Source organism: Poecilia mexicana, unplaced genomic scaffold (genome assembly GCF_051168715.1).
Source record: "Poecilia mexicana isolate PSO_F unplaced genomic scaffold, ASM5116871v1 scaffold_21, whole genome shotgun sequence".
Lineage (NCBI taxonomy): Eukaryota > Metazoa > Chordata > Actinopteri > Cyprinodontiformes > Poeciliidae > Poecilia > Poecilia mexicana.
The window spans coordinates 5,809,215-5,837,138 of NW_028263390.1; the positions used below are offsets into that span (position 1 = coordinate 5,809,215).

The following is a 27,924-nucleotide window of genomic DNA, read 5'->3' on the forward strand; positions in this document are numbered from 1 at the left end:
GGGGAGGGGATGGTGAAGGAGCTCTCCTCTCTCTCCTCCTCTCTCTCCTTTTTTTTCCTTCCTTCCTCCTCCGGCATCCCTTCGAGGAATAAAAGCCGGACAAAGACGATGTGGCGGTAGTCAGAGGGCTGGTGGGGTGGGGGGAGTTGAAGATGGCGGGGGTTAGGTTAAGTCGGCCGCCGTCGCGCTGCCGAGTCGTTTGCTGGGAGGAAGAGAGAGAGAGGGAAGAATGAGATGGGTGCGGGGTGGGGGTGGCAGGGAAAACAGACAGGCTGTTAGCGCAGGAAAAATATGTTATCGCCGTGGCAACGCAATGTGGCAACTCTCCATGGCAACAGCAGGTGGCTCAGGGCTAAAATTTGCGTTCCTTGCTGTTGCTTTGCCTGTGTGTGAGTGTGTGTGTGTGAACGTGGCTTTGTATTTGATGCATAGTAAGGACCATTTTTCTAACAAATACGTCTTAGCGGGGACCGACTGCTCCTTGTGGGTCCCAAACACGAGGCCCCATAAGAAGTACTGTATGTACAGGTAACGGTTAGAGTTTGGGTTAGGCTGTAGAAATGAATGGAAGTCAGGGAAAAGTCCCTGGAAAGATGGAAAGACATACTATTTGTGTGCGTGTGTGTACACGCCTGCACGTGTGCCTCTTTCAGCTACTTAGCCCAACATAAAACACAACTCGCATCACAAAGACAACTCGGCAGATGAGCGGAAACAAGTGCTGGTTTTGGACTTTCCAGCTCCTCCAGGTGTTTTCTCTCCTCTGTGTGTGTGTGTGTGTGTTTGCATACAGTATAATAAACCTCTGTCCACATTGTCGCTGACTGTGTTAGGGAGGACAGCCTCTCCTGACTGCAGATTTGGGGGGGAAGCAGTCAAACGTGCAGTCTGACAGAGAGCTAAAGACTACTCAACCTGGAAAAGCTCTTCCACTCGCCCCCCTCCTCCTCCGTCCGTATCCCTCCATCTTTCTGTCTGAATTATGGCCTCACCAGCAGAACTGCGCCCATTGTCTTCTCGCGTGTCTGTGCTCGCGAGTGAAGATATCTCCGTCTATGTGAGAAATGCTGTCATTACCTCCCTCATTAGTGGTGCAATGATCACCTAAAGTGAGTCCCCAGCTTTGTGTGTGTGTGTGTGTGTGTGTGTGTGTGTGTGTGTGTGTGTGTGTGTGTGTGTGTGTGTGTGTGTGTGTGTGTGTGTGTGTGTGTGTGTGTAGTGTGTGCGCTGGGTGCTTTTTTTTTGTACTGTTTCAATGGCTTCTTGAGGGTTTAAACTTGGATTTAGGTTTTGGGGGATTTGATTGACTGTTGGCATGGGATTGTTTGAAATACAGCTGCACAAACCATACATTTTCTGGCTGATTTCTTATCCCTGGTTCCGGTTCTGTTAGCCATGCTAAAACTGTCTCTACAAGTTTTTCCTGGAAAATATAGATCCTTACCACAATATGAGACTACGTTCACACAGCAGGCGAATTTGACCCAAATCTGACATTTTTTTGCCCAAATGCAACCTATATCCGACTTTTTCGCGGTAATCTGAAAGGCCCAATTTGGATCTTGGCTCACCTTAAAACAAATCTCATTTGAGCCACTTCCATGTGTTGAACTAAATCTGGTAAATCATTTTCAAAGCGTCTGCAGTCTGAATGGTCATGTTGCCTTTAATCCGACATTTACATCATCGGCATGAGACATAATTCTGCACCAAAAGAGGCCAGACGCAAGAAATTTACCTGTAAACAATGGCTGAAAAATTTTAATCATAAAATTATGAATGAAATTTGTTCCACTGATGCGCATCACATCACAATCCCACCACTCTTGGCTCTGACTGCGCATCCAAACAGACTTCACTACAAAAATTGCAGTCAATGCTCCACAAAACGCCGTTGCTACTCGTTTTGTTTTCTTTTTGTTAGTTCCCTTTGTGTTTGTTATGATCTTATGACAATAATATCGGCTCTAATTGCTAGATAAACTTTAAAATCAATCCATAAATGGCTTCAAGCATTATTACCTACGTAAACAAGTTCGGTAACACTTTATTTGAAGGGGTGTGCATAAGACTGACATGACACTGTCATAAACATGACATAACATCTGTCATGATCATGAAGAAGTCTTTATGAATGTTTATGACAGTGGTCATGAAGTGTCATTAGGTAAATAATGACACTTTTAATGCAAAGTTGCCCTAAAAGTTGCATTAAAAGTGCCAACTTTGCATGGACTTTCAAGTGTCATTATTTACCGAATGACCACTGTCATAAACATTCATAAAGACTTCTTCATGATCATGACAGATGTTATGTCATGTTTATGACAGTGTCATGTCAGTCTTATGCACACCCCTTCAAATAAAGTGTTCCCACAAGTTCTTATGTTATTCTCGCGCTTGCAGGTCATTTTGTGGTCGTAAACCGTTCACACAGAAGTCCGATTGCATTCACATTTCATTATTAGAATAACAGACTATTCAAAAAATAATAATCTGATTTCAGCAAAAATAAAAAATCAGAATCAAGACCTGCTTTGTGAACGTAGCCTGAGAAAGGCTGCCGATATTTCTGAATGTTTTCTGCTAAAAATATTGCTTTCTCTTTCGCAACCTGAAGGAATGCCTCCTGATGTTAGGAGAACTTGAGTTTGCAATGCGATTGTTGAATACAGCAATGACCATATTGATTATAGTTAACCAACATTTCTGTTTGTGAGCAAAAACGGCAGAGAAGATATGTCAAAGTGCTTACATATATTATTAGAAAGCAATATTTTTGCTAGTCTTTGGAATATTGCAACAATTATTAATACTGCTGCTCATATAATGTAAGATTTTTTTATGGTTATAATAACAATATGTATGGCATTTAAATGTTGTGGCTTGATACCTGGACTAAAGCAAAAATATGAATTATACACCTGATAAATTTAAAAATTTTCAAGTGGTTGTTTCGGAGAAGTCAAGAAGTTGTTTTATTTTTTTAATATTTATTTTTATTTATAGAGCCTGTTTCATTCGCAGCGTGGGCAACACAAAGATGTATCTATATGATAAAAATGAGAACAAATGAAAAAAAAAGTATGTTAAAAGAGAACAAATAGTGGGCCAAACAGGAATATTAAGTTATGTTGGTTTGAAGGATTTCAGGAAGTTTTGTTGATGATGATGTAGCGACAGTGGCGCAGTTGGTACACTGAAAGAAAAAAGCTGTTCAGTTTACTTAATTTTATTGTGTACATCCGTCCCACACAATGCAAATAAGTAGAACAGACATATTTTCCCTCTTTCCCTCAAATACTTAAAGCTTGTTAAATCAACATATTTTATTTACATTAGATTACTTGAAAATATTAAGTTGAAACTACAAACATTTTATCTCTTACCATAATGTAAATATATTATGTCTTAGCAACACTATTATAATGAATAACACCAGCTTATTTTTCATTGCCAGTATTACTCAATGAAATTGTGTTGGGCGAACACAATTCTATCATGTTAATGGAACACATGTTACAGCTTTAAATCCTACTTAATTTTTTCAAGTTATCTATATACCTTTCTAATGTAAAAAATTAAATACAAAAGATCTTTGACAAGAAAGACAAAGAGTGCAAGTGCTGCTGAAAAATTGAACTTTATTTAAATGAACATTTCTAAATCACACCATTTTGTATTTAACATTTTTTACATTTAAGACACAGAACATTTTTAAATTGAGTCTTACCTGAAATACAATTTTTATGAACAAACATGTTATTTAAGATATGAAATGATATCAAGTTTTGATATATTAATATTTAAGATATAAAATGGATAAGAAAATATAATAGTTAAGCTTTATAAAACATATTAAACATGGTATAGAAAAGTATTTCAGATTTTAACAATGTTTTTGAACATGTAACATGACATTAAAGCTGCAGTATGCAAGTAAGCAAATTGTTGTTTTTTTTTACATGTTTGTCAACATTATAACAATGTCATGTCAGTGGAAGACAGCGCTGGATTTCTTCCACAGATTATGTCTTGCTTTCCCTTGTAAAAGACGAGTGAAACTTTATACAACTGTTTTTAAAGAACTTAATTTTTATAAGTTACACACTGCAGGTTTAAAAGTTAATCTGGAACATATTTGTACAAGAGATATACAACATTATGTAGAAAAGTAAGTCGGATTTCAATAACACTATTTGACAGGGTGCCCATATGGCTGACATGAGATAATATGTAAAATAATTTTTTAAATAAGTTACATTTGGCAGCATACATGCTCAAAAAAGTTGAACATGTATGACGCTGATAATTTTCTAAATCATTTTATCTTTTATAGATATGTTAAAGGTCAACCTTTAAGCTGCTGTATGTTCCACTGAGAAAAAAGTTTTTTTTTGTTTAAACTATCACTATATTATTACATTACAAACAATAAAACATCAGACAGAAAATTGGTGAAAAAAACGGAGCCTCGTCTTATACAGACACAACGTACTGATAGTCCTAACTAATATGTAAAAAGAAAGTTATAAAAGTTACGTACTGCAGCATTAATTTCATATTAATACATGTTCAAACAGTTTGTAGAAATCTGGCTAACACTTTATTTGACGGGGGTGCACAAGACTGACATGACACTGTCATGAACATAAAAGAGTCTTTATAAATGTCTATGAATGTTGTTATGAAGTGTCATTTGGTAAACAATGACACTTTTAATGCAAAGTTGCTCCAAAAGTTGCATTAAAAGTGCCAAATTTGCATTAAAGTGTCATTATTTACCAAATGACACTTCATAGCAGTCATAGACATTAGTAAAGACTCCTTCCTGTTCATGACAGATGCTATGATTTATGATAGGTTTCTATCAACTTTATGGAACATGTACATGCTGCCAAATGTAACTTTTGTGACAATTCTTTTGTACATATTTGTTAAAATTATGTCAAGTCTGTATAACACAGCTTATTTTTTATATCATCAGTCTCATGTTTTACTGTTTACTATGCAATATCATAGTGACAGTTTAAACAAATATGTGAAAAACCTATTGCTTATAAATATCACATACTGCAACTTAATAGTTGACCTTGAACATATTTCTGCAGTTAGTTATTAAAAAATAATAAATTTGTGTCCTGCAATGAGGAATACAACAACAGAAAACACGAAAAGTGAACATTAGTTCACTTTTCGTGAACTAATGGACTAAAATGTCCATTTACTCACTCATAGAGGCAGTTTTTAAGGAATAATGTCTTGTTGGACAGTTAACCTCCATCTAGTTCCATTGTTATCTTCTGTAACACCTCAAAAGTGTAGCGAAGGCCAGCAGGGTAGGCGAGGTTCAGCCCATATATCAGTCCAACAAGTATTACAACAGCTGTTGGCACACTATTCAAATTGGACACCACCCTGATGCCTTCATGGACGATCCCGATGTCTTCATGTGATGAAGTCTTTCAGATGAAAAACGCCGGTGGTGGTGGTTCCAATAGCCTCTTCAATGGTAGCTTCATCCACACCCTATGTGAAGTGATGACAAGTTAATCTCTCTTTCTCTAGACCTAGATGCATCTATATATATAGATAGATAGACATTTCTCTATAAGAGCTATCTCTAAAAAGTTGGACAGATCAATTTAAATTTCGATGAATATAGATATATCTCAAGTATATCTAAACGTAGAGATAGATATAGATGAATGTATCTATCCATGTAGAAAGAGATATACATATCTAGAGAAATCTAAATCTAGATAGAAATAATTATGTATGTACAGATCTAAATCTTTCTTTATATTTAGAGATATATATCTATCTCTAGTTGTGTAAATACACATATAGATACATACCATATACTCCTGGATGAGCTTGGCTGGATCTTCTCCCATATACATGCAGACTTCCTTAATGACACTCCCATGCAGCATCAACATCTTCACACTGAAGGAAATTAATGGAATTAGAATCTTTTTTCAAGCCTTATGCTTGAAGTTTAACAATTTACTTTACACAACTATTTTTAAAGTGAAGACATACAGTAGAGGTTGAAGTGAAAACAAGCAGGTGTAAAAGTTCAAGGTGAGAACATTTAACACAAGGAAAATGTAATTTTCTGCATTAAAAAAGTTTATCCAAAAAGATTGATAGTTGTGTTGTGGCTACATCACTTACCTCCTCCATTTGTGCAACAACTTGTCCTAGCATTTGTCCAAGCTGTCCTCCTCTTCTTTTGAACATCTTCATCAGGTTGTCAAAATGGAGATCCAGCTGAGACAAGAACTTTGACTGAAGTGGTATGGTGGTAATTCTCTTAAACTCAAGAGTTTATCTGAAAAAAGAGCACAAAGTAATGAGCTTCAAATGTTCAACACTTGTAAGAGCCCAACAATCACTGCTGCAGAAGTGAACAGTCAGGTAAATGTGCCTAGACATCTTAGATTAACATTACATTAAAAAAAAACACAAAAAAAAACTTGTATAACATTGTTTAAACAAACATACGTCACCATCAACACTTTTTAGTAGATATTTACAGAGGGCACTTTACACAAAACTTGAGCATCTGGAAGACATTTGGATTCAAATAAGATTCTGAATTTATACTCCATACTGTGCTCCAGCCCAGCGCGCTGGAGCATTGAGCCCTGCCCTCCACATAGCGCCGCTGCCGCGGTAGAACCATTACATCAGCAAAACGAAACATGGAGATGGAGAGAATTATTAACGTAGCGCAGTGCACCACGGATAAGGAAAAATAATGCAGAAAACAGTCGAAGTACTCAAAATCCCTCTTATTCGTATTTTTGTCGCTTAGTAAGCGACGCTAAATGCAGACCCGTTACCATAACGACAGACAATGGTTCTGTTAGTGTGCTTGGGAGAAAGTAACGAGGCAGTTTTGATAGCTCGATAAGCTAGTGAAAAGCCACTAGCTTGCAAAGTGTTCGTGTTGCTTTTTTTCCTCATTGCTACTGAGTCAGTTACTTACAAATTTGATCAGTAACAACTGTTTTTTGTGGACTACTTTGATAAACGATGATGTACTGATCTGTACTAGAGCTAAGCCCCGGTGCTAATAACGGTAGCTAGCAAAGTGAAAACCAAAGAACATGCAGACGGTTTACAAATGACTTCTCATACAGAATGATATTTTTTGTGGAAACATTCCCAACTACAAAAAATAATATTTAGATCACTTACCTAATCGGTCCACCTCCAAAGACTTGTCTTGTGGTCTTGTGGCTGAATAGTCAGAAGAAACTGCGCGGCAATCGCGATATCTTTAAAATTATCTTGTTTGACTTCTTATTGGTTAAGATTCAAAAGCCCGCTCTTATTATTGTCCAATCATATTTAATCCTTGTCTTTGTTATATTGCATCATTTCCGGTAATGATGAAACATGATTACAATGGTTTTAGTAATCTAATTTAATCACGTTAAATCAACATATGAAAAATGTGTAGTTTCATTATTGTTGGTTATTAAGTAAATTGTTCTTTATTCAATTGTGTAAATACAAGAAAGATGACTGAATTGTGTAGTATTAACTTATTTTGTTTGTGCAAATTCAAAAACCCCTCAATTCTCATTTTTTCAGTGTAGAGCTGTTGCCTTGCAGCAAGAAGGTTCTGGGTTCGATTGCCGGCCCCGGTCTTTCTGCATGGAGTTTGCATGTTCTCCCTGTGCATGCGTGGGTTTTCTCCAGGTACTCCGGTTACCTCTCACAGTCCAAAAGCATGGCTGTCAGGTTAATTGGTTTCTCTAAAAAAATTGTCCTTAGGTGTGAGTGTGTGTGTGCATGGTTGTGTGTCTCTGTGTTGCCCTGCGACAGACTGGTGATCTGTCCAGGGTGTACCCCCCCTCTCGCCCGGAACGTTAGCTGGAGATAGGCACCAGCACCCCTCCCGACCCCAATAAGGGAGGGGTTTTATTATATCAAATTGACTTTTTTTTTTTTACCTTTATATCATGTGATAATGTTATTCCTTCATCATAGACACACCTGGAGTGTTGCTTTGATTGTCATGGATCATTTAATCCATTAAATCATTTAATCTCCCATAGCAACCATATGGGGGTGACAAAAGCCTCCAACAGAGCAAAGAGCTGGAGCTTCTTAAAGAGACAGAGGCCTACTTTCAAGGCGTCAAATTGTGCAGTCAAATTTATTTTAAGTGATGTTTGATATATACAATATAATGTTTTTATAACAACTGAAAGTAACATAGTTACTTGATTTGTGCCATGAAATGGCAACATGTGCCTGGAAAATACATAATACTGCCCTTTTAACAAATGGCGTTTTAGAAAAGCACTACCACAATAAAGTGACCGATGATGCAGGTTTAGTATCAACGCAATGGTTATCCTGTCAATGAGACAGGTGACTGGATTGGCAGCAACAGTTTAGGGAAGGGTAATTCTGCTTTCCTCTTTGCTCCAAACAGCCTGAAGACACTCTGACCTCTTATTGTAGATTGAAAGGATCTTAATCTGTTTGTATGATTTTGATGTAAATCCTTATAACCCTGGCTTACCTCAATGCCAACAGATAACAGATTCGTTTTTCCACGCTCGCTTCAAAATGCGTCACCCCGGACGCACATCGTCCGTCTTAACCATGCCGTTAAGTGCACACGTGCCGCCGAGGGCCGGCCGCGTGCGAACGTACCGGCGGCAGGCGGTTGGAAGAGATTGGGGGTGGGGGGACTGTCATGAGAAATTACCCCCGTGGACTGCAGCATGGAGGCTGTAATTCTCTGAGGTAATCACAGGGAATAATGGCAACAGTGGGACACCCGGTATTCTAATCACTATAATCAGAAGCATTGGCTTATGGACTCAAATTCCTGCCTCGCGACGAAGCCGGCCGGGCTCGTCTGGCTGCTGCCGCGAGATCAAATGATTGACCAGTTCTCTCTCTCTCTCTGTCTCTCTCTCTTCCTCTTTCCTTCTCCTTCCTCTCCAGTCCTCCATTGTGGTCGGGGAGCCCCCTCTTCAGAAAGAACGGAGGAGTTCTTCTACAAGGTACGGTCTCACCTCCACAAGTCCCGTTCTTGTTTGTGTTTGTGTGTGATCTCTCTCTCTCTCTCTCTCTCTGTCTCTTTATCTTTCTCTCGCTCTCTTTCTTTTGTCTTTTTCACTCCCTCGCCCTCTTTCTCCCTTCTTCCCCACTCCACTTTCCACGGATGTGCCAACTCCAATCATCTCAGTTCCAAATCCCTTCTTTTTTAGAGGAATACCAAGCTCTGAGATCTGACTCTTGGCCTCCATCCAGAGGAGGAATGCTTTTTTTTTCTGTCTACAGAAACATATTTCAGAGTTGTTTTTTTTATTTAAAAAGAAAAAAAAAGAATGAGACAATAAGAAAGGAAGAAACCGGAGACCCCCTTTTCCACCGCCCTCTCCCCTCATTTAGCGTAACATATGTCCACTCTCACTTCCTTTTCCCTGTATTTTCCATTATTCCTTTCCTCCTCCGCCTCCTCCTGCGGTGGCTGGACGGCAGTTAAAATGGACATTCAATCCCAATCAGGGAGCACTCCGGGAGCTCGCCGGGCCGCCGAGCCCTAAATGGAGAGGGAAATGGATACATTAGGCGTCTGAGGCGAGCCCTCCATCGCCGCTATTAATGGAGTAGTAATGGTCAAGGAGCCGGAGTCGGAGAGAAGAGAAGAGGGGGGGGGACGCGCCTGAGAACCTGGACTCCCTCTAGTCTGAGTGATGACTCAAAGCGGATGGACGGACAGAAAGGGAGGCAAGCGAGGGTTGACTCGGAGTGCAGGAAAGGACAGGAAATGTCTTTTTTCCTTTTTTTTAAAAGGAAAGAGTGCAGGAATGGTCAGGTGTGATGTTCAGAGGCAGCAGGGAGAAAGGAAGTTGTGACAGACAGCCAGAGGCAACGACAAGCAGAGGGTAGGAGGAAGGTGGTGGGGGGAGGGGGGGAGGAAGGGCGGTTAGTGGCCTCACTTATTACTTCCATCGCCCATTCCCAGAGCTTTCAGAGCTGCTCTGCTCTGAGCTGATCTGGCCTGAAGTCTGTCTGTCCCTGTCACCAAGACAGCAGCAGTAAGAACACAGCGACAGTCTCTGGGAGATGAGGCCCCATTCTGACAGATTACCTCCCTTCCCCCCCCAAGTTACCAAATCACAGGGTCAAAAGAATAAAACACACATTAAAAGGGCAGAATTATGTAAAGGTCATGTTTTTGGACCTTAACATCATGTTATAATATTATTCCCTCATCAAAAGCATACCTGGAGTGTTGCTGTGATTCTTTCATGCATGTTTGAGAAATCCTTTAATCTCCCATAGCAACTATATTCAGCTGTGCAAAACACCTGGGTGAACCTAGCTCCGCCTTCAAGGTCGTAGCTCCTCCTCCAAGCTACAGTTTCCAAGCTGTCAAGGCTGACTCCCTCACTCAGCTCCTTCAGACTAACCACCAGCAATTAGCAAACTTAACTGTGCATCTGATGATCTCATTTTAAGAGCTTCTTCTCAGTTGATTAAAAAAAATAAAAATAAAAACTTTTTTAAAGGGTTAATATAGGAGCCATGTAGTGACAACTTCCTGAAGGCGGAGTTTCAGAAAGAGCAAGAGTTTCTTAGAGACAGAGGCCTGATTTGAAGGAGATAAATTACAAAGTTAAATTTCTTTTATGTTATATTTGATATAAACAGCATATTTCTAATGGTAACATAGTTTTGTAATTGCACTAAAAAATGGCAATATGTGAATGGAAAACATATAATACCATCTCTTTCAATAGAAAGTAAGTGACATACAAAAGATTAAAATGTCAAAACTGTTTCTGTAACAGCAATATAAACTCTCTAGAAGTTAATAAAAGTGAGTTTTCTGAAATAATCTACTAATAATTTCCTGATACCAGAAGTGTAAAGTTTGTTTTTTGCAGCTGATTTTCTCTGTAGTAAGTTAATAAACACATAGAGCATGATCAAATTTTTTTTACAGTCACCGCAACATTTTTACTTTTTTTTTTTTACCCATTATTTAATTTTATTCACCTTCAAAATCAATGTGCTTTTCATTTAAATTCAGCAGAGTATTAAATTAAACTCTTTATAATATGAAGCTGATCCTTTCACTTTCACCTTGAGCACCTCAGGTAATATATTTCCTTATGGTAATTAAGAATACTGATATGTCATATTAAAACCTACAGTCCCTTGCTAAAGTATTAATACCCATTCAACTTTATTCATACTTTCTCACATTACCACGACAAATGTGTGTTTTACTGGGATTTTATGACAGGCCACTTCAGAGCCTCAAAAGGTATATAGTGTAGGCAAAAGTTTGTTTTCATGCAAAAATCTGCAGTGTGACTTGTATTTGCCTGAAGTCACCCCTTTACTCTGACTCCCTTAATTACAATGTCAATGCAGTTTACAAAATATGTAATGATTTTAAGTTTGGATTTACAGCTATAGATGACAGACTCGGAGTGATTACACGATTTCAAATAAAGCAGAAATATATAAATGGTCCAGTAAATAAATCAATATACTTAAAATGAACCAAGTAATTTAAAAAAGGAGAGTATATGGCATGTTTTATAATTTAGTAGACATTCATGTTTATTGTTTCAGGTTAGCTATAACAACTCAGAGTCATAATTTAAATTTAACTGTTTTTAAAATTCTTCTATTTATTCGTAGACCTATGTAGTTCTATTTTTTATTATTTAACTTTTTATATTGTTTTTTTCCCCGTCCACTCTACTTTATGTCCTTGCTGTCTCCTATTTTTATTTTACCTATAAATTTCTGCCTCATTATGCAAATGAGGAGAGGCGGAGTCTTAAGGCTTCACCTTCTTCCTATTGGTTGGTTAGCGTTACACTGCATAGACCAAATCTACCTGCTATCTATCTTTGTTGTGGCTACCGGCCACAAAGGGACTCACAGTTTTATCTCCTTAGAGATTAGTTATCCAAACGGTGTAAACAGTGATCTCAACTCACTATGTTTCTTAATAAGTTTAATTTCTCTGCTGATCATTATCAAACTCTTGGGGTGTTCTGTAACTTTGGTGTTCGGCGCCTCCTTCTGGATGGGAGTGCTATTGTTGCTGTCATTGCTTTCACCGAAACGAAGCAACGCATCCTTAAAATTCCTGAATTTGGGTATCTTAAACTAAGACCATAATGTATTTAATTAATCAAAAAAACATAATAATTTGGCTTTAAATGTGTAATTTCCAGGTCTTAAATCTGCCTTTACAGCACTATTTAATCTTGAATATTCACTGTATTTTTTCTTTCTTGCCGGACTTTTCTATCAGGCAAAACATATTCATTGTTTGCCTGATTCATTGTTTGTGTGACAGTAGAGGCAAACGCTTACTAGCTGCTAACATACTCTTGTTAGCAATCTAGCTTTTTTGCGTCTTTCCTGGGTAAGTCCAAAGTTACTGCCAGTTGTCTAGACGATGTTTGTACATTTCTGTGGTAATATAGGTCTTGAATTCAATACATGTTAGCAAACACCTGGTGGAACTGCATCTGCTGAGCTCATTATATGAGCTACTTCTCCCAAAGGTAACATAGTTACTTGATTGTGCTATAAAATGCCACCATATGCCTTGATGATATATAATGATGCCCCTTTAAAAAGTCTTAAATTTGAATGGGTGAAACCTACAGAAACCTTGTTAGTAGCAACTCAGATATTTCCTAGGAGTCCTATTTCCAACGTTGATCAAAACAAAACTGGTTTTACCTGAGCATCTCCTTTGGTTAACTTTAGGCTTGTTTCTGACAGAAAAGAAGAGACTTGTTTACAAAGCTGTATTATATTACCGTAATCAAGCGCTACTTTCCTTTTGTCTCCCCTCTACAAGTTCCAGCACATGTCAGTCAGCCAAGCTCTTAAACTCTCCGTCCGAGTGTCAGATAGACAAGCCGGTTAGTCGTCCAGTTAAACTGCCAGCAACTTCATCCCACCAGCAATCCAGGCTGTCACTCAGCCAGTCAGTCAGACAGCATTAGCATGCATCCTGCCCTCAGACTCTACTCTCGGTTTAACACACAGCAGCCAGGCGGACAAACGGACAGGGAGGGGAGTGGAGGGGGAGTGCCTGTTTTGACTGAGCGAGAGACCGCCTTCAAACGGTTGCAATCTCAAGGTCTGCCGGGAGTGACCTGTGAACCCGTGGAGCTGTGAGAGCGAGATCTGAGCGAGCGCTCCTCTGCCGGACGAGGCGAGACTTCGCAGCCCGGAGGGCCATGTGGAACTCATTTAGGAGGAGACAGGAGGGGGAGGCAGGGAGAAGACGCAGGAAGCAGACAGAAGAGAGGGCAGCTGACCATGCTTAAGGGGAAGGGGGAAAAAAAGCAGACATTCTTTCTAGGAAAATGCCTCAGATGCAAACAGTGTGTTCTCTTACCATCAAAAGGAATTTTTTACAGTTGAACGGCTTGAGGCTTTTAAGAGCGAACCGCTCAGTGTCGGTGCGGTTTTGTCGCCTCATCTCCGCAGCATATGTCCCAGGCTTTTCACCTGCAGAGACGGCATACATGCTCAGTAGGAGATATGAGTCACCAGTGTACACAGAATGGCAGCCAGATCAATACAGAGGGTGGTTGGCTGGGGGCTATTGAGGGGGGGAAATATCAACAAGAGGGTGGAATTAGATGGACAAACAGGGTTTATGAGCAAGTGCAAATACGAAAATAGAGAGAGGACGAGGGGGAAGAGTTGCCCACGCTTGGACTTGGCAGCCACGTGTTTGTGGGTGTGTGTTTGTGTCCATGCGCCGTCTGGAAGTCTTTTAGAAAATAAAGTATGGAAGTGTAGTGGTGTTTCCCCCTCAGGCCGATTCATTAAGTATCCATCCGTCCATTAATCCATCCATCTGTTAGGCTGTGTGTTCATCATCTTCCAATCTATCTGTCCTTCCATCCATATCTCTGTTCATTCGTCAACTACACATCCATTGATGTACCTATAGGTCAATGCATTGGCCGATAGGTACATAGGCCAATGCCAATGACTTCTAGATGGATGGGTTTTCATCCATCTAGAAGTCCATCCATTAGATATCTACCCATTCATCCATCTCTAAGTCTATTCACTAGCCATTCATCCATCCATCCATCCATCCATCCATCCATCCATCCATCCATCCATCCATCCATCCATCCATCCATCCATCCATCCATCTTATAGTCTATCCAATAGTCATCCATCCATCTAGAAGACCAGCCATAATCCATCCATCTAGAAGTCTGTCCTCCATCCATTCATCCATTAGTTATATTTATATCCATCCCTCCATCTGGTTTTGAATACAGCTCAGAGGTAAATTCATAAATTCTTAGTGAGTTTTTGTATTTCTCTCAGATTTAGAGGCACAGAGGACTCTGGCTCTGTGTGTCTGGAACAGCGCGAGGTTTCTCTGCATATTGAAGCGAAACAGTCCTCGGGTTGGTTCGCCGTCGCTGTGTCAAACACAGCCTGGTATTTCCTCTCGCCCCCCTGCTTCTTTCTATCACTTTCCCTTCTGATGCCTGATCCTCCACTCTGTGGCATGTTGCTATGGTAACGCAAAGCCCGATTGGAGCGAACGGGTGGGGAAGGAGGGGACGTTTGCACGTCAACCCGGGAAGACCTAATGCGCTGCCCACACACACACACACACACACACACACACACACACTCATATTACATCTTTCTATTTTCACAAGGACTTTGCATTGACTTCCATTCAATTTTATTCATTTCTCTACAGCCTAACCCTTAACCTAACCATTACCAGTACATGCTTAACCCTAAACCTTACCTAAACTCAACTCACACTTTAGTCCTAAACCTAATTAAAAAAGCACATCTTCTTATGTGATCTGATTTTTGGGCTCTATAAGGAGTATTTGATCCTCACAATGCAGTATTGGTTAGAAAAATGGACCTTACAAGTTGAGAAAAACTAAAACACACACACACACACACACAGAGAACCATGCAGCAAGTGATCAAGATTACAAAAGAGACTCTGTGCAGCGACTTACTTATAAGGTTATGGAGAGCAGCGCTGGCGATATCAGGGGCACGGCCATGCTAACAGCAGTCAATGAGATTACTGTGGACACAGCGGGCCGGGGGAGAGGCTGAAAAACACACTTCCAACGACAAAAGCACCAGCAACTCCCATCATATTTCATCTGGTTGTGCGACTCGCGTGAGCTACAACATGAGCCAAATACACCAAGCTCTTTTCTGGGGGGGCCTCGCCGTGACAACTTGTATGTTTTAATGAGCTTGCGGCTCCTGAGGCGAATTAAATTTCTCCTCATGACATCAATCATAAATTTAGCATTTGGGCTCAGATTTAACATTGGGGTGGTGGCGGTGGTGGGGGGATACAGGCTTCAGCTGCAGCGTGTTTGTGCTGCAGTACATGTTCGCTGGCATTTGCACCTCAACAAATGCGTCTGTGGCAGACAAAAGGCAAACAGCGGGTCATCATTTGCAAAACACGAGCTGACCCCAGAGATGACAGCTGTTTTAGTGAACTGGGACGGCTTGTGGTGAGCAGTCTGCGTTGAATAATAAGAGCTTTGGGCTCAGATCTTTTCTTCTTCTTCTGACCTTCGGGAAGCTTCTCGGTTCGGTCCTTTCGCAGAAGCGGGACGGCGGCCTTTAGACGTCACGGCCTTGGTGGAGAATCCAAAAATTGCTCAGTTTTATGTGCAGCTTGTTAATGTTTCTCTCAGTTCTGACTTTAGTTTTATATTTAGACACATTTAGCTTACAGGCATTGAGTATTCAAGCTTTAAATATGGTCTTTTTTTTTCTTGTCAGTCTCACAACACACAATAGGGTTACAGTAAAGCCTGGCTTTAGAGGTGTAAAATAAATGCTTGGATTATTTTACTTTTATGTGAATGTGCAGGTCTTAAACTCCATGTTTCTAGAGCACAATTTGAAAATAATATGGTGTTTGTTCTAAAGCACTTACTTTGAGAACTATTCACAAAATGCCTCAGTATGGGGAGCATATAAACCAGGAAGAGTTGGGCAGTATCTATTAAGCTTTCTTCAAATAAAGCAGTGTGTCACATGAGAGTTGTTAAAAGTTATATTCTTATGGAAACCTTGAGTAAAATACCAAACTTTTTACAGTTTATATGGTAAATAAACTTTTTTTCTAAAAGTTTAAATACTTTTAGAAAGTTCTCTTTATGACATCAGTCATAAATTTAGTATTTTGGATTTCTAAACTTTTTCTAAAGTGTAAATACTTTTGCCTGTTATTTAAGGCAAAAGCAACAATATTCCTTTGCATTATTTTTATTAAATAAAATGACACTATTTTGTCTTCCTTTAAAAAACAAAGGAGGAGAAATTTGTTGTTGTTTTTTTTAGCCAGCTGGGTTGCAGTGCACAATTGGGAGAGAGGTGAGTGTTGTGCTAAGAATTATATGCCGATTTTTTTTTTCTCTCATTTTTCATTTCCAACAATCTGTCAAGCACAGCAACCCAGAAGCTCCATGGAAACGGTGCAGAAATCAGCAGCATAGTAGTCCTCAGATCTTGCCTGTATGAAAAGTGGATATTATAGTCAAAAGAAGTCCAAATTGACTTCTTCTGAACATCGTGGTAGGGGTTGTATTTCTTCACCAAAAACATGGAATCTCATCAAAGTTGACCTGTTGCCAAGGCAATTGACTTTCAATCAATCTTTGTAATGTTCTTGTCGCATGGCATGAATTATTTCAACTATTCAATGTCCTTTGGGCGGACTTCTCATTGAGATATAATTTTCTTTGAAAATGTCTGAGTCCACATCCTCACGCCTGAAACAAGTTGCACTTATTCAGTCAGCTTAGACGAGTCAGAATCTTGTTCCAAGAGTCTTAATGGATGAAACTGGTGTAGTAATTGAACCCCAGTTCCACTGGGAGCCATCTACAATCCTTCTAACTCTTGCTGCTCCTTACTTTGACATTTACCATAATCTAAGGACATAATTAACCCAAACGCCTGTATCTCCAAATTGTTGCCAGTAGATCACCTTTGAGTTAAGTACCGCCGATGGAGGGAAAAGGAAATGATGTCGTTTAGCCCGGCTTAAGCAGGTCATTAATAGGCAGGTTGTTCGGTGCACTGCAAAAATTAACAAATACAAATTGGACTGACCACGTGTTAAAAATTAAATAAACATCTTGTACATGTTTCTGTCTTTAAATTACCCTTTTACTGTTTTAAATTTGCACATTCTTTTACGCTGAGCATGTTGTCTTTAATGTCTATGTAGCGTTATTTTTCTTATTATAAAATTTGTCCTTGCTATACAGTCTCTTACGCTTCTTATTTTTGTATTTTTTTGTTTGGGTGAATAATTATTTTTGAAACTTATAGCACCAATATTCAAATGCCCCATCTTCTTGATTTTTTTTTTTTACTTTATTTTTCATTTTTGTGTCTCTGACATCATTGGAAAGCTTAGAACTCACATTTTTATAATCTGCAAATAACTCAAAACCAGTAACCAGTGCATGCTTATACCTGCTTCAACTTGCTTCCATGGCACCTGAATTTTTCCACCTTTACACAATAACTTTCATACAGTGTGTCCACATATCTTTAAAAATTCTTAAATTAATTTTTTAAAAAGGTAATTTGGGCTTAGATGTGCTAATCAAAGGTCTTAAATTTTGTAATTGTAGGACTATTGAATCTTGTAAGTAGCTTTTTTTGGCGGGACTTTATACCTTTTTGCAGGACTAATATAACTTTGCTAACCAGCAAACTAGCTAGCTAGCAAAGGTGTATTAGAGGTATAAGACAAGCAAATGTTACCAATTGGTAACCAGGCTGTCGCTAACTTTCTTTTAATATACCTTTGCTATCGATCAATCAATCAATCAAATTTTATTTGTATAGCACATTTCAGCAGCAGGGAATTTCAAGGTGCTTTACATAATTAAAGAAAAAAATAAAATAAAAAGTATACCTTTTCTAGCTAGCTAACTAGAAAAGGTATACTACCTTTACTAACTATATGCTATCTATATACCTCGTTGGCAAAGGTATATTAGAGGTATAAGACTAACTAAGTTATAAAAGCTAGCTAGCTGTCACTGGTGAGTGAAAATGTATCACTAATTGGCTGGAAGACATTTGTTTTTACCACTGGCTCACTTCTGTCGCCTGCCCATATGAAGATTCTCTAATCATCCTGCATATTTAGAGTTCTTTTGGTCGCATATTTCATTCAGTCTGTCTTAAAATTTCTTAAAAATTGAATTTTTAACAACTATCCTGTTATAAACTGTCATTGAATAAGCTTTCAGCAAAAATGCTGGGACCACATTTATTTACTGAGCATCAGCTGCTTTTTATAGTTTATTTTTGGAAAGCGGGTAACTCTAAGGAGGTTTTACAATGGGTCTAGCTACTTGAAAAATCAGCTTACGGTGTGGGTTATCGTGGACATTGTCTTTTTTTATGCTGGTTTCTGACTCATGACATTTATTGAGTGGAGATGTCGACCTGCAGGTTCGTTTGTAGGGTAAATACTGCCCAAATTCTCATCTCATGAGCAAAACAGGAGTACTTCAGGTCCAGTTTGAAGTGCCGCCACCGCCGATTTCCCCCACACGGTGTCAGACGGGCTGCATTTAGCCGAGCCCGGCGGTCGTTGCTAATCGAATGAATCAAAGCGGCCCTAACTCATTTATGACGCTTTCCCGCTCAATTTAAGCTCGCCTTGCTCATCAATATCGCCTCATCGGCCTCCTCGGACGGCCGCTGAATTCTCATCGAGGCCCGATCAAATATTTTCGAGACGGTTCCTCTATTTTTATCCCTCCCTCTTTCATAAACTGATTTAAGGGCTACAGGTTGCAGGAAGGATCTGTCTCGATGTCCTTTTCTTTTTTATCTTAAGTGTTTATAAATGCTTCTCTCTTCCAGTTCCCCGTGGCGTGATCCAGAACGGCGCTCGCGTCAGGAGCCAGGCCCTCTTCCCCGTCATCAGACCCCTGCCCGTAAGCCCCGTGGGGAGCAGAACCTCGGCTATAAGGTGGGTAAACTTTGCCCTCAGACGTATAATTAATGGGATTCCCCTGCGCAAACGGATCCACCTACACCCGCAAAAGAAGAAAAAAATAGAAAAATTTCCACTCGTAGTTTACATAATTACATCTTTATTGTCTCCAAAAGTCAGGCTTTCACACGCTCCCCCTGTTGCTCTGAACATTTCATCCAGGTGTGTTTATGTAATGCGCTCCTTTCCTCAAAAACACACACAAACAGGTTTATTAGAGGGAAAGGCTTTTTGATCCGGAGAACATATGCGGCATGCACGGACACGCACATCCATCACCAGAGCATAAGAGTATAATGGTCGGCGCGGCGTAATGAATTAAACATAGCCAAGGGCTCACTGGAGGTATGCAGTGAATATTTGATCACTGCGAGGGGCGCGTGTTTTGCTTATAAGATATTAATATGCTAACTCTCTCATTCTGAAGGAGAGGATGTCTGCGGGACGAGGCACTCTCCTGAAGCTGCTACTGATTTATGGCTTTGCAGGATACCCCCACCTCACCTCCCTCCACCTCCTTTAGTGCTGTACACAACACAATTCTCTCACTATTACAGCAAAATATGTTCAATAGTATGACGCTCAGGGCCTGAAAATTATGAGCATCCTTTGAACTTTTCATATATTGATCAGTTTGTGATAGATCAATACAAATCAGTTCTTAATTGAGACATATTTAAAGGTGCAGTATAATGTAAAATTTACTCTTCTTTTTTTAGCTTCTCATCATGTTATCATGTTATTCCCTCATTAAAAACACACCTGGAGTGCTGCTTTGATTCTTTCATGCATGCTTGAGATACCCTTGAATCTCCCGTGGCAACCATTCAGCTGTGTAAAACACACTCAGCTCCTTCAGACTAGCCAGCAGCAATTAGCAAACACCTGGTAGAACCACACATCTGCTGAGCTCATTATTGGAGCTCATCTCAGAGAAACTCTGGTAGAAATGTTAAAGGGTTAATAGAGGAGCCATGTAATCAAATTTCTTTTAAGTCATGTTTGATGTATACAGCATTTTTTTAACAACTGGAGGTAACATATTTACTTGCTTGTGCTACAAAATGATATCAGGAAAACGCATCATTCTGTCCCTTTAAATAACTAAAATCAGGTCTCCATTTGCATTCAGCCTCCTTCACTTTGATAACTCTAAGGCGGTTTTCACACTTGATAGTTTGGTAGACTCGGCTCAACTACAGACCAATATTGCAGCATTCAGCTGTTATGGTTCTCTTTCACACTGCCCCGTGTCAAACAATCCAAACCCTTTGAAAAAACCCGTGGTGGCGCTGCACCAAGAACCACTGAGGGAAACTATATGAGAACCTCAGAAGAAGACATGAGCGCAACTTCCTTCTTTGCGAAGATTTAGTGGTTGTCGGGTTTCTCTTTTGTCATTGGTTAACAACATTTCTCTCACTAGTGCAAGACTAGACATTTGTTTTGGTTGTATTTACCCAGAATGCTTTGCGCTCCTCCCAAGTTACCATTGATATATTGACTGGTTCTTTGATTGAAGCTTCTTGGTTTGCAGTCGTGTCATTGATTAAAGGTCTGCTTCTCTCCTCCTGAAGGCATTGGGTTTTATTTGTCAAAGTAAAGGGCAGTTTGCTACAAATGTATTGTCCAAATTGCTGTATCCTTCTTCTTACACTTCACACAAAAAATACTTTGTGATCTATCAAAAACAAAAAATTCCCCTAAAATGCATAAAGGTTTATAGTTGTATCATGAGAAAATGGGAAAATGTTGAACAGGGTTTGAATGCTATACCTTCAGTGTTAAATTGACGTGTTCTGATGCTGTACCTTTGTGCTGAGCAGGTTCCCCAGGTTTAAAGCCGCTCAGAAGGCTCAGTGTCATCTGAAATATGCATGGGTGACAGTCTGATGACTGCCGACCTTAAAAGGGAATGGCTGACTTTGTATTTTATTTTCAGGGATACAAGGTTTTTATCGGACTTGAGAGATCTTCACCTCAGGCCTAGAGGAGTGAAAGATTACCTCCTACCTTTCTTCTACATCCCAGCAGTTTCAGTAGAACATGGGTACACACTATCAGAATGTGGATGTAGTGATGGACTCAGACCTGAACATCCATAATCACTTAAAGATAATTACAAAGTCAGCCTTCTATCAGCTGTTCCTGACATGTGCTATACATCTTGATGAACTTGATTTTGACTTCCTGACCAAAGATGTAACATTATCCTCTCCTGTTCCGTGTCCAGATCATCCCTGGGAGATTACCTTAGCCGGGGAAAGGACAGCCCGTCCCGCTACTCCCCCATCCCCTGCGGCGAGGACCTTCAGGACGACCACACCTACAGCACCGCCAAGTCCCCCAGCAGCCTGTCCCCCTCCGAAATCACCAACCCTTCCTCCGCGCTGGAAGATGACGACATTATTGCTGTGGAGATCCAGTCGGATGTCAAGCCGGAGCCCCGGGAGATCCCGCTGGACTCTCACATAGCCACAGCCGCCGCCGCTGCCGCCTACATTTCCCAGCAGCCCCCGCGTGGACAAAGACGCAGCTCGGCAGCCGGAGCCGGGACTCTGCCGGGCAGCAGCCTGCCCTGGACCAAAAGCCGAGCGAGGGGCATTAGCGACACGCTGCCGCTGAAGAAGCGGCGTGCGCCGGAGAAGCCGCCGGAGAGCGACGACGAGGAGATGAAGGAGGCGGCGGGGTCGCTGCTCCACCTGGCCGGCGTCAGAGCCTGCCTCAACAACATCACAAACCGCGCCGCCAAGGGCCAGAAGGAGCAGAAAGAGACCCTAAGAAACTAAAAAAAAAAAAAACATACGCATTCAGACACCTCCAACCACGCACACCCAACACACACCACTCACACACACACGTACAAATAGGTCAACAGGTAACGTTACTACAGCATTAGTCTCGACAGACACTCGTCATCTCCCTCTATCTATCTGCAGGGCATTAGGTGAATCCTACTTATTTGTGGCAATATCAAAAATCAATGTTTTCCTACATGTTCAGCAACACTAACATCAGTGGGTATCTCTCATGTGTCTATGTTGGGTTTTTTTGTTGTTGTTTTAAAAAGGGGATGAAAGCCATAAAAAAAAGCATGTTTTGTCACTAACTCGGGGCGAGCAGAGGAAGTACGTCGCGCAGCGAGCGGAGGATGGCTGTTTGTCCTTTCCTGGTTTCGGTTCTTTTATTTTTTCTTTTGTTTTGTTTTTTTTTTCCCACATTGAATCTGTAGCAATCTCTCAGCGATGCCAGCAAACGCGGCGGAGACCCACCTCTTCTGGAGGGGCGGGGGCATCGCTCTCCTACACCCACGAGCACAAACGTGAGACTGTGCCAAAGATACGCGACCAGGTTGCTTCATGTAGCCGATGCGACAGCCGACGGAGAAGAACGAAAAAAAAAAAAAACGGAGAAGGCATCGTAGTAAAGAGCTAAAGAGAGGAGTGACCTCAAGTGTCAAAGTAAAACCCAATGTGATGTATATTCAATGCACTTAAAATTATTTTATGCCACTTACATGGAGAAAAAAAACATGGTTTATTTCGAGAGCACTCATAGTATTTAAGAATAAAATATCTTAAAATAAAAAAAAATAGAAAAAAAAACGGTCATGTTTATCACAATAGAGACAGATAGCAAGCCGGGTCTGAGGCAATATCTCCTTCATTTTGTTGTTCTTGTTGCATCACGTAGACGTCGTCCCTGAAACCCGCTCAGTACCTCCGTTCAGAGATCATAGCTATACCCAGTAGCTGCCACAACTTCCTGTCCAGCCGACAACGCCAACTTTCCACGTCCGACCCGCTGGGCTCGGGCCTCTCCTGTCCGTCGTGTCCCCGTCTCTAAACCCTCTCACTCTACCTTCATAAAGATATAAGCAATTTGTCCCACGTGGGCAACTCTGTACAAAGGTTAGAAAATATTTTATTTTTTTTTCCCTTTTTCTTAATTGAAGCAATTTGACCTGCAGGACTTTCTCAGTTATATTGCATGGGTGCTTGTAAATAAGATGAGAAGCAAAATCTTTTTTATTCAAAGATTCATGTAAGATAAACGATGTATTTAGCATGAAGCATGACTTATTTTCATATAAACCTTGATCCTAGAGGAAAGGAAGAAAAAAAATGATTTTTTTCCGCCAATTCTTATACCTGTGATTATTATGGAGTTTTCTGTTTTGTTTTATCAGGGTTTTTTTTTATTATTTTTATTTTTTTGGAGTGGACATGTCTTCAGGCAGGAACGTAGATCAGAGACCTCCACCCCCGTTGAGGGGCGGGTGGTGAAACCTCTAGGCTTTGGCTTTCAGGGCCAGCAGAAGCGTTTCTTTTGAGGGGTGGCGGGATGAGGGGGTGTAGGGTGGGCTTCCCTCTACTTCTGCCTACATGTTGGTCTTGTTTCTTTTCAGCGTTTTAGTTTTTGACTTTTCGGAGTGGGTTTTTCAATGACACATCTTTAGGCAGGAACAATTAGAAAAACCCCTTTGCACCCCCTTCCCCAAGGGGTGCCACCTCTGAGCTCTGGGTTCGATCACCTCTTTTTGGGGAGGGTGGGCTTCTGTCTTCCTCTACCTGACTCTTTCTTTTTTTGTTTTGTTTGTGGGGGTTTTTTGGTAGATTTTTCTTGTAGGTGTTCAGTGTTATCCCCACATCCCCCTGGCCCCCGGTGTGTCACTACAGATCTCGTCTGTGGAGTGTGTGAGCCAGTGTGTCCGAGAACACACACACCCTTTAACGTTGTGCCTGCCTCCCTGCCTGCCGTCAGTCGCTCTATTTACACAACAGAGCGCCACCTATATTTATTTATAACAGTATTGTTTTGTTTTTTTGTTGGGGGCGGGGGGATTTTTTTTTTCTCTTTTCCAGCGTGTAGATGTACATGTGTCCTTACTTTCCATTGACATTGTTCAGTGTAAATGTATGAATCAGTTGGGCATGGAAAACGCTGTAGGTGTCCTGAATAAATCTCATATTTTCCCTCCCTTCGAAACGGAAAAAAATGGCTACCTTGTAGGAGACGAAGAGGAAGAAATGTTGCTTTCTAAGTTAAATATAGTATTTTAAATTCTTTAATTTAAGGAGAGATTTGCTGCCATTGTAGAGGACAAAACACGGTAGGAAACTTTAAAGGGCATATATTATTATTATTATTTTTATTTTCTTAACATTTTTCTTACCAAAATCAAGAAATGTGTAAAGATTCTGCAAAGTGACGACGCAGCCAAACTTTCCCGAAGAGCGACGCCAAACACAGGCATCAGTGCGAAATACAAAGGCACCAAAGATGAGGGTAGTGATTGCAAAGTGTCCAGCTTGAGGTCATTAGGTAAAAAATTGTATTATTAACCCCATAAGGCCTAAGTTTCAAATGTCCGCCTGGATATTTTTGCTTATTTTAATTGTACGCAGTTCTTTAAATCCCCTGCGAGTAAATATATTTGCCCATTTATCCATAACAACTGGAACTTTCAGTACCTAGCGAGTTATTTTTGCAATTTACTGTCTACTTAAAGAGAGCCCCTCAGATTAATTTCACTCCCTGCTACGGGGGGATGAAATTACCATAGTAACCCGATATTGGCCGGAAAGCGCAACGTCTCCCCTTTCAGAAACCGTTGGAATTTTTTAGATAGTGTGACAGTCCTGCAATTTTGGATGGATCGTAGGCGCTACATTTGGTCTGGAAGGGTTAATCATCCAACCAGGAGGAATTCGGGAGAAATGTTGTCCGAGAGCTTTATGTTAGCAAGTCATGCACACATTCAGTACCTGTTTTTGTTATGGTTCAATTTCACAACAGTGGCGTAGCTGTACAAATTGGGATTCCGAGGACGACTTTTGTCGCAACATTCAAATTCTCTAAAGTCCTTTTTGCACTGCGTGGGCCGACCCGGATTCACACCTGGGTTTGACATCCCGGCCAGTCCAGTTTAAAGTCAGCCTAACCAGAGACGTCTGAAGTTTATCTCTTAAAACAGCATGCTGATTCACACTAAAACAGAACTTTAAGGTAATAAATCCTCATACGACCGGGCTGCAGTTACAGTTAATTTCTCTTCTTCATTTGGCTCAGACACAGAGAAACAGCTGAAGCTATTTAGCATTTTGTACTGACGTATAAAAGAAAAGTAAGTGTTGTACAAGGCAGCATTTTCTTATCTGACACTCTTTATGCTCACAAACCACAAGCTACTCTTGACTGCATAAACTGTATTTTATCCATTTTTCTCAATTTTGGGGTTGTTCCTTCCCTTAGGTCAAAAAATATGTTTCCAACATAGAAACTCTTTCAGCTGTGTTTGTCTCCAACATGCGGCTACACATGAGCTCGACATGTCCCGGTTAACGAGGCCTATCAGACACTATATATGGCGCTTCCTGTTTTTAGATAATCGTTGACTTTTATTTTACTGTCAAAAAAGTGAATTGGATTTATTTGTTTAGAAAAACAACGGAAAGGCCAGTTAAGATGAACTTACCCTGCACACTTTCAACATTTTGTATTTTTAAACGGTCTTTGTTTTGTTTTTATTAGAAATGATGTAAAACATTAAAGAAGAGCACGTCAAAGTGCTAATTTACTGTCAGCTGGGGTTGTTTAGAGTAGCAGAGACAGAAGAGGTGTGTGTGTGTGTGTTTTTTTGTTTTTTTAAGCTGACTAGACACTGAGCGATTATGAGCAGGTCGAGCCGGAAAAACAAATGCATGTCCCATTCACCGGTATGCTCCTTTTGCCACCTGTAGCATGCATCACTGACTTTCCATTCCGCGCATACAGAAAAAAAGGCTAAGAGGAGACGCAGTCAGAGCGTCTGGCTGTGTGCCATCCGTCTCGTTTCTGTCTGAGCGTTCCCGCGGCCCTGGGTCGATGATCAGTTGGCTGCGTTTGACGCAACAACTCCACCCTCCCCCTGCACACACACTCTTGTATTGACGAGTTAAAAAAAAAAAAAAAAGTTGGTTTAACAGTCGCTTGTTTGTTTTTTTTTAGTGCGACTCCCCTTGTAGTTTGCCGTAAAGATGAAATCTGGTTTTTAGCGTCCTGGAAAAACCTCAAATTAATTTCATTCCACTGCCTGAAAAAGCGCTCAAGACGAGTAATTTTAATTTTTCACACCTGCCAAACAGAACCCATTCATAAATAAATGAACAGTTTTTGCCAACTTTTTGGGTTTTTGATAGTTTTTAATCCCTGTTATTTATTATTTTTATCATTATTTTTCTCGTTCAAAATTCCTTAGAATACTGCCATTGTTTCTGCAGAGCTGAATCTTGGAAAGCCATAGGTTCGTGATGTCAAAAGTCGAAGCTGTCAATGATCTGCGAGATGTGATTCGGAGTGCACCCGGGTGTTGGTTCCTATTTTTATTTTATTTTTATTGTTTTGGTTTGTTCTTATCTCAGTAAGTGTTCGGTTCTCTCCTTATTGTGCAATCATGTTGCCAAAGAATGATTTCAAGACCTACTTCATCACTACATGTAAATATCAACGTTGTCCAATGCCGTGGCAAAAAAATATATAAATGTTGTTTTTCTTTTCTTTGTTGTTTTGTTTTCCATTTTCTGAGAAACTACGATGATGTTTATGTGATGTATTGTCTTCCAGTTGGTTGCAATAATAAAAAAAAATACAAGTTGCAGAGAAGCTCGGCTGTTTATTTCTCATTGGACGGTGATTTATTATCATTGGACGAGTATTTCCTCTAGTTTTGGATGCTGTGCAGTTTTGGATGCTCTTACTTTTGTGCTTTCAGACAGTTGTAATGTGTAACCGTGGCAACAAGGCGGCACAGCAGCAGGGTCCTCAAGTCAGAGGCGTCTTCAAATTTGTTGCAAGACTGACTGCTACCTGCTCACTGGATCATATGAGTTACAACATTTGATTTTCTTTTGAGATAAACCATTTCTGAACTGAACTAAATAAAAGTAAAAAATCAGAAAGTTTGCAGTGGCGCATATAAGTATTAAACCCTTTGATTTTTGATTTTTTATTTTATTTATTTTTTTCCACATTTTCCCATATTGCAACCACAAACTTTATCTTTATTAACGTAACAAACCAAAACAAAGAAGTCTGTGACTGTGAAGTGGTGGTAAGATCATGGATGTTTAAAAAAAAAAAAAAAAAAAAAAAAGAATTTCACAAAAGATGAAAAAACTCTGATTCTGAAAAGTGTGGCTTGCATTTGCACATCTACAAAACGAATCTTTTGGCCGCCCTCCTTTTTAAGATAAGTTCGAGTTTTGTCAGACTGAGTGCAGAGTGTCTGGGAACGCCAGTTTTCAAGTTCCGAGAGATTTTCCTTGCCAAAGAAAAGCAAACACAAACAGCATGATGCTGCCACCATCGTGTTTCACCAGCTGAAAGTTGTCAGGGTAGTGGCAGCTTTCTACCACACATACTGTTCTGCATCTTGTTTTTTTTTTACTTTTTCTATCAGTTCTTAACGTGTTTGCTGCGTCTCCTACGTAGCATGTGGCCAACTGAAACCAAAACTTCCAATCTGAACTGCACAGATAATAGTCGTCAAGTCAGCAGGTCCCACTTGAGCTGCACTTTAAAATAAGTAACTGAAATAAATAACTACAATTAATAACTTAAATGAATTGCATCTCATTTTCCTACATATTATTGTTCTGTCACATTAAACCCCAATAAAGTAACAAGAAGTTTGTGGTTGCATCATGACAAAATGTCACATGAGCATGAATATTTTTATTTTATTTTTTTAAGCACCGCACATTCCGCCACACTTCGACTACTCGAGGGTAAATCCATTGAGCTGACCGAAGACCAGTGCATATTGGGTATAATTTAATCGTTTTCCACTCCGA

General features: G+C 40.2%; 1 protein-coding gene across 1 annotated transcript in view; it reads left to right on the top strand.

Annotated features, from left to right (window-relative positions):
- The window catches only part of ches1 (checkpoint suppressor 1), an 86,731-nt gene extending 59,997 nt beyond the window's left edge, over positions 1–26,734 (top strand). The window contains exons 4-6 of the mRNA XM_015004144.2: positions 8,980–9,038; positions 18,958–19,066; positions 21,324–26,734. Coding sequence (XP_014859630.2) covers positions 8,980–9,038; positions 18,958–19,066; positions 21,324–21,879 — 724 coding nt within the window. The 3' untranslated portion in view covers positions 21,880–26,734. The remainder of the gene's footprint in view (positions 1–8,979; positions 9,039–18,957; positions 19,067–21,323) is intronic.
- The last annotated feature ends 1,190 nt before the right edge of the window (positions 26,735–27,924 follow it).